General features: G+C 60.3%; 2 protein-coding genes across 4 annotated transcripts in view; both read right to left on the bottom strand.

Annotated features, from left to right (window-relative positions):
• Positions 1-912: 912 nt before the first annotated feature.
• Positions 913-11371, bottom strand: part of ATP2A3 (ATPase sarcoplasmic/endoplasmic reticulum Ca2+ transporting 3) — a 33747-nt gene continuing 23288 nt past the window's right edge. The window contains exons 16-21 of one of the 3 annotated variants that reach the window (XM_037133021.2): positions 10676-10878; positions 9999-10084; positions 6339-6472; positions 5690-5807; positions 5186-5303; positions 913-2391 (exon numbers count right to left, since the gene is read on the bottom strand). In XM_037133021.2, coding sequence (XP_036988916.1) covers positions 2372-2391; positions 5186-5303; positions 5690-5807; positions 6339-6472; positions 9999-10084; positions 10676-10878 — 679 coding nt within the window. In that variant the 3' untranslated portion in view covers positions 913-2371. Of the gene's footprint in view, positions 2392-3759; positions 4906-5185; positions 5304-5689; positions 5808-6338; positions 6473-9998; positions 10085-10675; positions 10879-11371 lie in introns of those variants that run through there. The other 2 variants (XM_037133023.2, XM_037133024.2) reach the window with 2 other exon arrangements.
• Positions 6479-9992, bottom strand: LOC128628474 (uncharacterized). Its single transcript, XM_053672584.1, has 2 exons — positions 8259-9992; positions 6479-7523 (listed from the first exon to the last, which is right to left on the bottom strand). The coding sequence occupies exon 1, from the start codon at positions 9361-9363 to the stop codon at positions 8425-8427; it is 939 nt and encodes a 312-aa protein (XP_053528559.1). The 5' UTR covers positions 9364-9992; the 3' UTR covers positions 6479-7523; positions 8259-8424.

The raw sequence follows: 11371 nt of genomic DNA, 5'->3' as shown, positions 1-11371 counted from the left end.
GCCCCCCACCCTCACCCAAGCCTGGGAGCACTGAAGGGGTGGGCCTTGTCTCCTGCGGTCACTGCCGGCTTCGTGGACTGTGACCTACACAGCAGCGCGGGGCCCTGCACTCAGAAAGACCTTACGCTTGGTTTAATGCTCTGCTGTCACTGCAAGGAAGTCCTTCATTTTTGACAAGGGGCTGCACACTTTTATTTTGCATCGAGCCCTGCACTCTATGTGAGCGGTGCTGCCTCTAGCCCTGTGGGCAGTACCTGCGCCCCCTTCCCAGGGCAGCTGAAAAGTTAAGGAACCTTCACGGTAAGTCTTCCCTCCAGAAGGTTGCAAGGGGGTGGGGGAACATGGGTATTCCCTTCCCAGACACCTTGCTCCCAGGGGCAGGGCCACCTAGGTGAGTCGGTCCACCCCAAATGGCCCGGCAAGGCCCCCAGATGGTGTGAGCAGAGGGAAGCCCTGGGAAGGTGCATTCGAGCTCGGTTCAGAAGGGCAAGAAGTGGACGGCCTTCCAGGGTTTCAGGAAGGGACCACAGTGAGTGAAAACCGGGGGACACACGGAAACACAAGGGGCCCCTGATACGCAGACTGCAAGCCCAGCCCAGCCCCGGGTTTGAGCCCCTCCCAGCCTGTTTCCTTGGTGGTGACCTGTGAATTGTGATTTGTGCAACTGGCTTTGAACGTGCGACACGCTGTTGAGCACTGTCCCTGGGAGGGGTAGGCAGTGGTGCCTCTTCCGCTCGGTGAGCTCAGGAAGTCAGCGCCCCTCCTGTGCCTGGTTGTGGAGGAAGACAAGGGCCCCAGGCCTCCGCTCAGGTGTCCCGGGGTGGGGTGGGTTCTGGTGGTGGGCCCCGGGGGACACTGAGCGGGAAGACGGGGCAGGGGGTCATGTTCCAGGAGCACAGACGCTGCTGGTCCTCCGGTGCCCCAGGCACTCAACCTTTATTTCTCTACCAGACTGCACATCAGCAGGTGGGTTCAGGGTCCTGCCCCCTCCCGCTAAACTCTCCCTTTCCCCCAGCAGGAAAGAGGCGGAGAATATCTGCTGGCACCAGGGGGACCCCCAACTCTGCTTCCCCCCACCCCTCCAGAGCCTGTGAGGGAGGGGTGGGGAAAGAGGCCACGGAACCTGAAGCCCACTTGTCTGCAAGGCAGGCCAAGGGGGCTTTGATTCTGGGGACCAGGACAGAAATGTGAGCCTCGATTTACACATAAAATAACCACTTTGTACTCGGTAGGAGGGGAGAGGACATTTACTCACTGCTTCCTTCTACAACTAATTTTTGCCGAAGGGGCAAAAGCTGAGTTCAAAGAACATTTCTGCCCATCAAATGCTTCTCCTGTCACCTGACCTGATCTGCACGGCGCTGCTCCTCCAGCCAGAAGGGAGGGGGAGGAAGTGCGCTCGAGTAACTGGCCATTCTGAGCGACAGGTTTCCGCTCCCGGTGTGTGCGACTGGGGCGAAGAGTGAGGCCAAGAGCCCAGGGACTCGGAGCCACCCAGCAGTGCCGACCCCAGGCGGGCCGAGCACGGGTCGGAGTGGAAGGGCACAGCTGTCAGGGACCCAAGGGCATCTGGGGGTTCAGCTGCCGGGCGCATCGAGGGCAAAGCTGGCCCCTGCTTGGCAGAGCAGACGGCACTGAGAGGGCAGGCGCCGTTCGGTTAGGACAGAGAGAGCCTGAGGCCAGGAGGGAGCCAAGCAGAGGCAGGCGGGCCGGCTGGCGCCCAGGAGAGGGGCTCCGTGCTGAGCCTCCCTTCCCTTACTCTGTCTCTCTCTCTGACCCTTCAAGTCCCTGCACATATAAACAGAAACAGGCTTAAGCCCTCATGAGCCGACTTTGTGGAAGCAGAGTGAGGGTGGGGGGGCTGCCTGCCCTTGCTGTGCACAGCTGGGCCCAGATGTTCCCCTGTCCACCCCAGCTGACCAGGTCCCAGGCAAGGCACTAAGCGAGGGGTCACAGCGGGAGTAAGTGACCTCCAGGAGTCCTCTTTCAAGTACAGAGATGCCTGTCACCAAGGAAATGCCCAGTCTCAAAGCAAAGGGGAGCAGGCTCCAGAATGTGCTGGTGGATTTGGGGGTGCGAGGCTTTGCATCTCCAGAGGGGCTCCCAGCTCTGGCTTCTTGGCAGGCCCCTCCCAGGCCAGAGCCGCAGGCGCAAACTTCCCAGGAGAGTGTCAGAGACACGAAGTACAGAGCCCAGGGGCAGATGGAAGAGGGGAAAGCAACCCTGGGGACAGGACGGGGGTGGCCGTTCCAGCCGCAGTGGGGCTCAGCGAGCAAGCTGGCCAGCGTGGTGGCAGGGTGGGCAGCGGGGCGAAGGCTTGGGCGCCATCGGTCTGAGGTACAGGCTGGCGACAGCACTCCGCTCCTGGCACTCACTTCCGGTCCTTTTCTTCTGGAACGGAAACCGGAGAGTGTTAGGATGTGCGATGAGAACACACATCCTCCACCTGCCCGGTGGCAGCCTGGCGCTCCCAGAGCGGCACTCGGTCGCCCCCAGCCCCCCTGCCTCTCCGGGGCCGCGGCCCCACACACCCCTCCAGCAGCTGCCCGAACGCATTCCCCTGAGTGATGCCCAGCCTCCTGTCCTCCATGAGTTCCACCCACCCCCCAACCCATCCTGATGCAACATCTCGTCTTGTTTTCAGTGTTTTTAAGAACCACAACCCAGCACGGTGAAATCTGGGCACCATGACATCCTTGACTCCTCCCCTGCCAAAACCAGCGAGAGCCCGGTGCACCTGCTCACCTCACCAGCCACGTCTCTCCAGCCCATCTCTCTCCGCAGTTCCGAGGCCTCCAGGGCTCTCGGGAACCCACCTCCGTCCAACCTCACCATCACCCTCCTGCCCCTGGCATCACGCTACAAAGGCAGCCCATCAGCCCCTGTGATGGTCCCCCACCGGCCTCAGAATACAGCACAAACCTGCCCCGATCCTGGACCCTCCCAAGTCTGTCCCCACTCAGCTTTTCCAGGCCTCCCCCGCCCTCAGCCCAGTCCACAGGCCTCTGCCTGACAGCTGCTCAGCTACACCTGGGGAAAGCCGGGGGGCGGGGCAAGAGGGTCCCTCCAACCCCCTGGGGTCGACCCAGGATCCACAGTTCTCCCCAGGACACATCCCTCATAAATCACAGGGAACCCATGAGCATCGGGCCTCAGCCAAACTTCCCTAAAAGGCCACCAGACTGGCTTGGGAACGTAACAGGGTCCCCTGTCTCACCCCTGCCCCGGCCTGCTTTAGGAGGCCCCAGGGACTGCAGCTGCACAGGGCAGAGCTGTCTGGGCTTCCAGAGATGGCAGGGCAGCACCTTTTAAAGCCAACTCTCTCTGGGACCATGGGCAGCATCTCAGGTTGATGGTGGAGGCCATGCTGTTCCCTGGGAGCAGCTCACCCTGGGCTGGGACTCAGAGTCTCCTCCCCTGACCTGCTCAGCCCAGCTCACCAGCCTCCCTGGGGTTCATCTCACCCCATCCTCCACAGTCCCCCCAGTCCGCCCACGCTCCCACCCTGGGTGGCTCCCACTGGCCAGGGAATAACATCCAGAGTCGTTACCTTGGCAGTTGAGGCCTCGCCTCTCCTCTGCTCTCACCTCTCCACCCTGCACTCCAAGCTCCAGCCCCACTAGAGCGGCCAAGCCTTGCCCACCCGCCCCCCACCCCACCCCCAGGCTCCATTCTCCCTTCTCCAACCTCCTCTGCTGGGTCCCCAGCTCTTCCGGAAACCACCCCAACCCTGCCCCAGCCCTTCCAACCTGCCCCGTCTTGCTCGGGGCCATACTCCCTCCACCAGGGCCCAGAATCCTTCACTGCCCAACAGACAGTGCTGGACAGTGCCCGGGACACAGACTGTCCCTGTTGGCTGAGAAATTTCCTCACTTTTAAGTTTTCTCAAGAAAATGTGCTGAACCCCTTGGCGGCTGTGGCTACTTGGGGCAGGCTTTTGAGGAAGACAGAGAGACTGCTAGAGCCAGGTACAGCCCCGGGAGGCCGGGCTCCACGGGTGCGTCACTGTGGCCAAGACCGGCCAGAGGGCTCCCTGGAAGACCACCCTTGGACTCCAGCCAGAGCTGGGGAAGCCCGGGCTCCCCGTGGATGGAGTTTCTGGCCACAGTTCCATTTCCACCTTTACCACCCCAGGGGTGTCCACAGAAGGAACCACGAAAGGGGCAGAATGTTTTGTCCGGCCCTCAAGACCCCACTGGAGGCTGGGTACCCACAACCCACATGCCAGGTCACCCTCTGGACAGACCGGTGGCGGGCCAGCTTCTCCAGAGAGAGAGGAGGACAACTGGTTTTGGCCTTTTGAATAAAATACTTGCAGCACCCAGGAGGGCTGGCCAGCGTGGGAGACGGGGGGCCGACCGGAAGTCATGGCCCCTGTGGAATGACAGGCACAGCGTCTATTTATAGCCCTCCCAGGCGCCCTCCCTGGGGGCCGGAACACATTCCTGCTGGACGTGGCTCTCGGGGCCCAGCTGCCCCAGCACAGGCCTCAGCCACTGCCGGGTCTCACCCAGGCCTCTGCAGCAGCCTGACCAAGGGGCTACTCCCTCAGCTCCACCTCCCAGGAACCCGCTTCCCCTGCTTCCTCCCTCTCAGGTGCTGACAGTGAGCTGATGACGCAGGGGGCATCACCCGCTCTCTGAGACCCTCTGGAAGGAGCAGGCGGGTGGACGCCGTGCCCCAGGCTGCTCCTCTACACACGGCCCCTCCACGCCCCCCTGCCCTTCTGCTCTCCAACCCTGGGTTAGAGCGGACTTTGAGCTGTGAATTCAAAACCAGAGACCCTGCCCCTTTCCCCACCCACAAGGTGACACCAGAGCGGTGGTCCGGGGGCTGGGAGGTCAGAGGTTGCCCACTCCATGCCCGGGACACTGTCCTGAGAATGCCTGGATGAAGACGGGCCATGTGCGGAGGAGTCAGAAGCCAGGTCCCAGGGGAGGGCACAGCGAGCCTGGCCCTACAAGGTTGGTGGCAGTGAGGAGAGTGAGGTAGCGTGGCCCTGAGCAAGTGACCAGTGGGCCCAGGGCCCAAACCCTCACAGACACCTCGGGTCACAGCCATCAGAGCCCCTTCGTGTCCTCCAGTGAGGACCCAAGAGCACCCCCACATACAGAGGGCAGGCCGATGCTGGCACCAGCCTGGCTGTAGAGGACGGCAGGACGGGAGGGGCGGGCCTCCCACTCACCACCCATGTGGTTCCGGGACAGGAACTTGAGGGCCTCATCAAGCAGGATGACCGGCAGGGATATCTGGAGTACCACCACCCACTGGCGCCCACTCAGTGGGGTCACCTGGAAAATGAGCTGCGGGGGGAGGTTTGGTTAAAGGAAAGACTGCCCAGTGCCCCACAGTCCACCTGCCTCACCCACCCAGGCCACAGCGGACTCTACATGGGTACGTCCAAGATGCCCGTTGAGGTCTCACCTCTAGATCTTTGCTCACCTGAAGCATGACCCCCATCCCCCAGCCCTCACCCATCATAGGGTCAAATCCCATTGGTCCTGTTGGGAAGTGGGAGAAACTCTGTGCCCAGAGAGCGCCTGGTCTTTCCTCCTGCCCTGGCCTTGGGAGTCTGGGGGCTCCCGAAGTGGGGACACACAGGGACAGCGGTGGCCGGCCGGAGTCAGAGCACAGGCAGAGAGTCCCCCCAGGAGCTGGGGAAGGGGAGTAGGGTGGGGCCCCGACTCACGGGCAGGGGCGGCACGAGCAAGATGAGGAAGTGCAGGGCCATGGACATGGTCACAGCTGCCAGCAGCCAAGGGTTCAGCCAGGGCGGCATCCGCAGCAGCGACTGGTTCTCTGAGACGCTGCCAAGGGCACAGGGCGCTCACCTTGGGCCAGGATGCAGGCAGCCCTGCTGTGGGCGCCCATCTGCCCCCTACATGGGAGTGCAGAACCTCAGCATGTCCCTAATTGGGCCTGAGGACAGGAGCACTTCTGAGAGGTCAGTGTAGCTAGAGGGGTGTGTCACTGCTGCCCGCTCAGCCTCCAGGGGCCGGACCCCCTTTGTCTGTCCCTCAAATCCAATCCTGGCCTCTCTACTTCTTCAGACCCAAAGCTTGGTCTCCTTTGTCCCCTGGACCCCAATTCTGACCCCCATGACTCTTAGAACTCTCTTCCAGACCCCTCTCACCCCAATCCTGGGCGCCCCTGACCCTCAGACCCCAATCTGTGACCCCCCTGACCCTCAGACCCCAATCCGTGACCCCCTAGCTCTCACACTGCGATACTGGACACCTCTGACCCCAATTCTGGGCTCCACCTGACCCACGGCCCCTACTCTTAAGCCTCGGCCCCCACGCCCTCACCCCCAGCTCAGGCCCCTCTGCCCAGCTTACCTGTTGAGGGCGTTGCACATTTCAATGGTCACCAGCACAGACAAGGCCATGGTCGTGGGAAAGCGCGACTCGAAAACCTCACAGTCAATGCCAGCAAAGAGTGGGTTGTCCTCAGAGCACTTCAGGAAGTTCCTCTGTGGGTAGGGTGGTGGGGTCAGGTGGGGTCAGGTGGGGTCAAGGAGAACAGCAGTCGGTCGGGGGGGTGCTGGTGTGTGGGGAGAAGGAAGCCTCAGTCCACCCTTGGCCCACAGCTGAGGACTCAACACAACCAGTGAGCAGAGTGCTGCCTGGGGTGGGTGGAGGGAAGGGTGCTCACCCAGGATGGGGGAAGATGGCCAGCACTGTGCCAGGGACAAGGGCAGACCGCTCTGGAGCAGGGGTACAGCGGGAGAGAGAGAGCAGCTGGCATTAGGCTGGGGAGGTGGGCAGGGGGCTCTGGGGTCAGGGGGAAGGTCCAGGCTTTACCCTGAAAGTGCACAGGGCCCCTGAGTATGGGAGACGCAGGAGTGGGCGGGGGGAGGGGTGGTTAACTGAGAACACTGAATAAGGAAACGTGAAAACCAATCAGTAAAATTACGCTTGAGTAGAATTCGCCTTTGGTGGGCAGTAGAGGAGGGCTGCGCGTGGCCTACTCGGCGCTATTGAACTCGACTCCGTTCACACCTCCCTCCGCTCGTACCCCGAAACGGGGCTCTGCTCAGCCTGCCTTTCCCTTCTGACAGGAACTCATGAATTGCCAGGCAGGGTCTTGCTGTACAGCTTCCTCACAATCAGCAGTGAGTTCTCAGGGTCGTCAGTAGGGAAGTGGCTCTCGCCCTGCAGCCCCGGGGGAGTTTTCTTCCCGCCCTTAAACCTCGCTCACAGAACCCGCTGTGGTAAGACGCTGGGCTGAGGCCCCGCGTGGGAATGTGGCCAGTTCTCTGCCGCATCACGGGACCAGCGTGAACAGGCCTGACAGACACACAGCGCCGCCGTCCCATAACCTAATTTCTCCCCTGCAGTCTCATCTGAACTGGAGATCTTTCAAGCTAAGGGTTTAGAAACTGGGGCCACGTGCTGTGAAACTGACCCTCAAAGAGAAACCCGTAGAATGACTGGCTGTCTGACCTCCATTCTCCCACACTGCCGAACTGCGGACAGGGTGACGCCGTCGGCCACAGAGGGCGGCTGGCTCTCTCCTCTTCTCTGTCATACCGGGTAAGAGATTATAAAAGACTATGGCTCGGTTGGATTTATTTTAACAAAAAGATGCAGAGACTTACTTAAACCAACAGTGGGGCTTCCTCAAAAAAGTTGGCTCCAGGATGTGGGACAAGAGCGTGTTTTTATTTAGTGCTAATCATAAACTTCGAACCCACGCAGCGGCCAAGGGGACCCATTGTTTCAGCCAGCTGGGCCCCACCTCCTGGACTGGAGGGGCTGTGCCCACACGCACACCCCCCCTGGAGCACACCTCCCGCTTAGGCGTGTGCACAGGAAAGGGATTTGAGCCGGGTGACATCTAGGTGTTGCAAAAGATCTGTTGCTCCTCCATAAATACCCTGTCTGGGTCAGATCTTCTGGGCTGCACCTGTGAGCACCTGCCACACACGTGTCATACCCAGGTCATGGGTCACAGTGAGGCCTCCCGAACTGTTTATTAGAAGGTGCCCAGGGCTGGAAGCCTGTCTCAGGGGGTCACTGGGAGCCCCTGTGGGAGTGGGGCCTGTTTCTTTGGGTGAAGCCGCTGCTTTGCCGCCTCTTTCCCTTTGCCTCCCCGGCTGCCTCCCATGTACCTCATCCTCCGAGGCCCCTCCGGGTGCGTGAACTTAATCGACAGCCCCATTGCTCTTGCTCTCTGCTGTACTGGTCTACGTACACACTTTACAAGTACCTCCTCAGTACATCCTCCCGACAGCTCTATGACGCAGGGACTAGTACCTGTTTTACAGAGGAGGAACTCACGCAGCGGTTAAATAGCCTGTCCAAAGTCACACAGCCAGTCAGTGGAGAACTAGTGTGTGAGCCCGGGCTCTGCTCTGCCATCTTTTGGCAGCTTATTCCAGGAACCATGGGGCTCTGGGCTCTTCTCCCAAAGTGCCAGTAACTAGAGTAGAAAGTTATTTCCTAGGTCTAACCTTTGACCTTTCCCTGCTGATGCCCGCCTCACCTTGAAACGTGACTGCCCACGTGCATGCCCCCCCCCCACTGGACCGCAGCCCTTCGAGGAGACCCCACCTGCTCGGTGGTGGCCATGGCCCCAGTAATCAGTGCTTGGCACGCCATCTGTGCCCAACAGCCATTGTCTGACCGAGCGGATGAGAGACCTGAGAACTGTTGGGGACTGCTGGCACCAAGGGGACTGGGGACGGATTGGTGGTGTGTGCCTGGCGTGACGCCTAGGTGTCTGGCTTGGGTGATGGGCAGGCAGTGAACCTGGGATGGGGTGGAGGAGAGAGATTATCTGGGGAAAAGGTGGCCGACTAGATTTGGTGAGGGCAGGATCTGTGGGGTGTCCCAGAGGAGAGCGACTAGACACATGGGCTGGGGTCAGAAGGCGGGTGGTAGGGTAGGTGCTCGGAGAGTCCGGGTCTGCAGGATGAAGGGCAAGGAATACAGACGGGGCTGGGAGGAGGCGGCTTGGGATGGTCAGCAGAGCCCCGTCTCCTGTCGCTACTCCCACTGGTGCGAGATTAGCAGAGGTGCCTGAGGCTGGCCTGTACAGCTGCCGGGCGCTGAGGACACCAGCCTCCGGGGTGACAGCTGGGCCCATGCTCTCCACTGCTGCCAGGAGGCAGAGTCCCATGTGCTTGAGGGCTGGTGAGGGCCAGCAAAGCATCCCCAGGTGGCTTGAACCCAAAGATGAGTCCTGCAGAGCCCCGAGCCCACAGGCCCCTCGGGAGGCAGCCAGGGATGGCAACCCAGCCTCGCTCTGCCCTCGGGCAGTCCCCTCACACTCCGGGCAGGGAATCGGGGCCCTTCTCTCGGGTTCTCCTGTCTGTGAGAAAGTGGCAACAGCAGGTGCTCTCAGAAGGACACCCTGCATTCCTCCAGCTCCTGGCTTTAAAAGAGAAAAACCCACTCTTGGCTTTGCCGGAACTGCCAGGAAGGCTCTTGTAAGCCAAGAAGATACACCAGCTGCTCAGGTAGAGGGACAGATGGACAGACCGTGGCTGAGGGGTCTCCCTGCTTCCAGAGCTGTGCTGCGCTAAGACAGCCTGTGGAGGGCACCGGTCAGCCAGGTGACTTCAAGAGGTCAGTGGGTCCCTTCCCTGAGAAACACGCTGGTCACGGTGGCTGGAGGAAGCTGGCAGATATCTGGCTTCCTCCATTTGACCCTCTGCCTAAAGTTCCAGCATTTAAGGGTGCAGTGTTTTGAGGGTTCCTTGATAAAGGTAAAACACTTGTGGGCAGTTATGCTCCTTGGTCCCCTCTAACTAAACGACTGGGAGAGGGTGCAGCCCCTTGTCTGACTTGGGGGCTGGGCGGCTCTCTCTGGGTGTCCCGTGGCTTCTGAGCTTGGCTCCTCAGGTGGTGAGTATCTGTGGGTGTGAACGGGGGTGGGGAGGGACAGCCGTGGGCCGACCATGGGGCTCTGGACCCTCTCCCCTGACATTCCAAGTCGGCTGAGTTCTACGTCAGCAACAACCCCACCAAGCTCCTTGACCAGTCCATGCTCACCAGCTGGTAGAAGGTGATGCGTGGTCCCTCGGCATCATACAGGAACCACCAGGTGGCAGCAGCCACCGTGGCCAGGCCCACGTACACTGCAGGGAGGGCAGGAGGAAACCAGCTAAACAGGCGGCTGTGGTTCTCTGGCATCCACTTCCCCTGCCTAACAGTTCCCTGAGTTTCTGTTGGGAAACCGCCCTCTTCCTCTCTAGGCCGTATGTGCCCGGGGTGGGCCCTGACTGGCAATCAGCATATCACACCCTGGCCATATTGACTGGCTAAGAGATAAGCAGGTAACCCAATCTAGGCCAATGAGAACAGGCCTGCCACTTTCATCACATGATGAGGGAGTGGTATGATAATAGGCCCTTTCTTCTGCTGAATTTGGGGTTGTAATGGAGTAAGCGGGAGGGCTGGAGCTGCAACAGCCATTCTGCCACCACAGGAGGCATCTGCCTGAGCATGGAGCTGAGGCAGAGCCAAAATGTGCCAGTGCTGCTGTCTGAGGCCCAGATCTAGCCATGCCTGAGACATGCTCTAGTCTTCTCAGTTGATAAGCCCATACCATTTCTTTTGGCATAAGCCAGACTGAGTCATACTCTCTGCAGTTTGCAAGCCTAACTGATACAGGGTCTCAGGAAACTCCACTGAGGGCTGCCCAGCCACCCTGTCCACTCTCAGCTTACCTCCAATAGCCAGATAGCGAAAGAAGAGCCAACCACTGATGAGGGCCTCACGAGGGTTGCGGGGTAACTTCTCCATGATGTCCAGGTCCGGTGGGTTGAAGCCCAGGGCTGTGGCAGGCAGGCCATCTGTCACCAGGTTGACCCAAAGCAGCTGCACAGGGATCAGGGCTTCGGGCAGGCCCAGAATTGCCGTGAGGAAGATGCTGGAACCAGAGTCATAGGCTCCAGTCCCCGCAGTTAGAGTGTCCAGCTCCTGCTCTGCTCGGCAGCTCTGCCTCAGTCTGCTAGTTCCAATGTGTGTGCATGAGTGGGAGGGCTGTGTGCACGGCTCTGCCTCACACCGGGCCACCCCTGCCTCCCCAGCCCCAGCTCTGGAGCCTGGACACACCTGCTCTGTAGGCCTCTCCTGTGTAGGATGCAGCCCTCTCTAGGGCATACAGATGTGGGCGGTGCATGCCCAAGCACATACATACTTGTCCACAGACATGAGCAAAAACCTTGCACAGGCCACGCAATTCCACAAACATAGGCCAGCACCTGTACACTTGCCCCAACATGCAGAGATGCAGAATTCACATGTGTCCAGGCAAACACATGCTTACCACCCCCCACAGCCGTCTCTCACATTCGAACCTAAGTGTGTATAAAATTACACACCTGCACAAATCCTCTGTGCTTGTGCTCGAGCTCAAGGAT

This window comes from Artibeus jamaicensis, unplaced genomic scaffold, assembly GCF_021234435.1.
Source record: "Artibeus jamaicensis isolate MK-2021 breed Jamaican fruit bat unplaced genomic scaffold, CSHL_Jam_final contig_777, whole genome shotgun sequence".
In the NCBI taxonomy this organism is placed as follows: Eukaryota; Metazoa; Chordata; class Mammalia; order Chiroptera; family Phyllostomidae; genus Artibeus; species Artibeus jamaicensis.
This window is presented reverse-complemented; position numbering and strand designations above follow the sequence as displayed.

Bases quoted from the DNA above. Each gene is read 5' to 3' on its own strand.
- LOC128628474 (XM_053672584.1), bottom strand. From the start codon at position 9,363: ATGCAGGGTGTCCTTCTGAGAGCACCTGCTGTTGCCACTTTCTCACAG.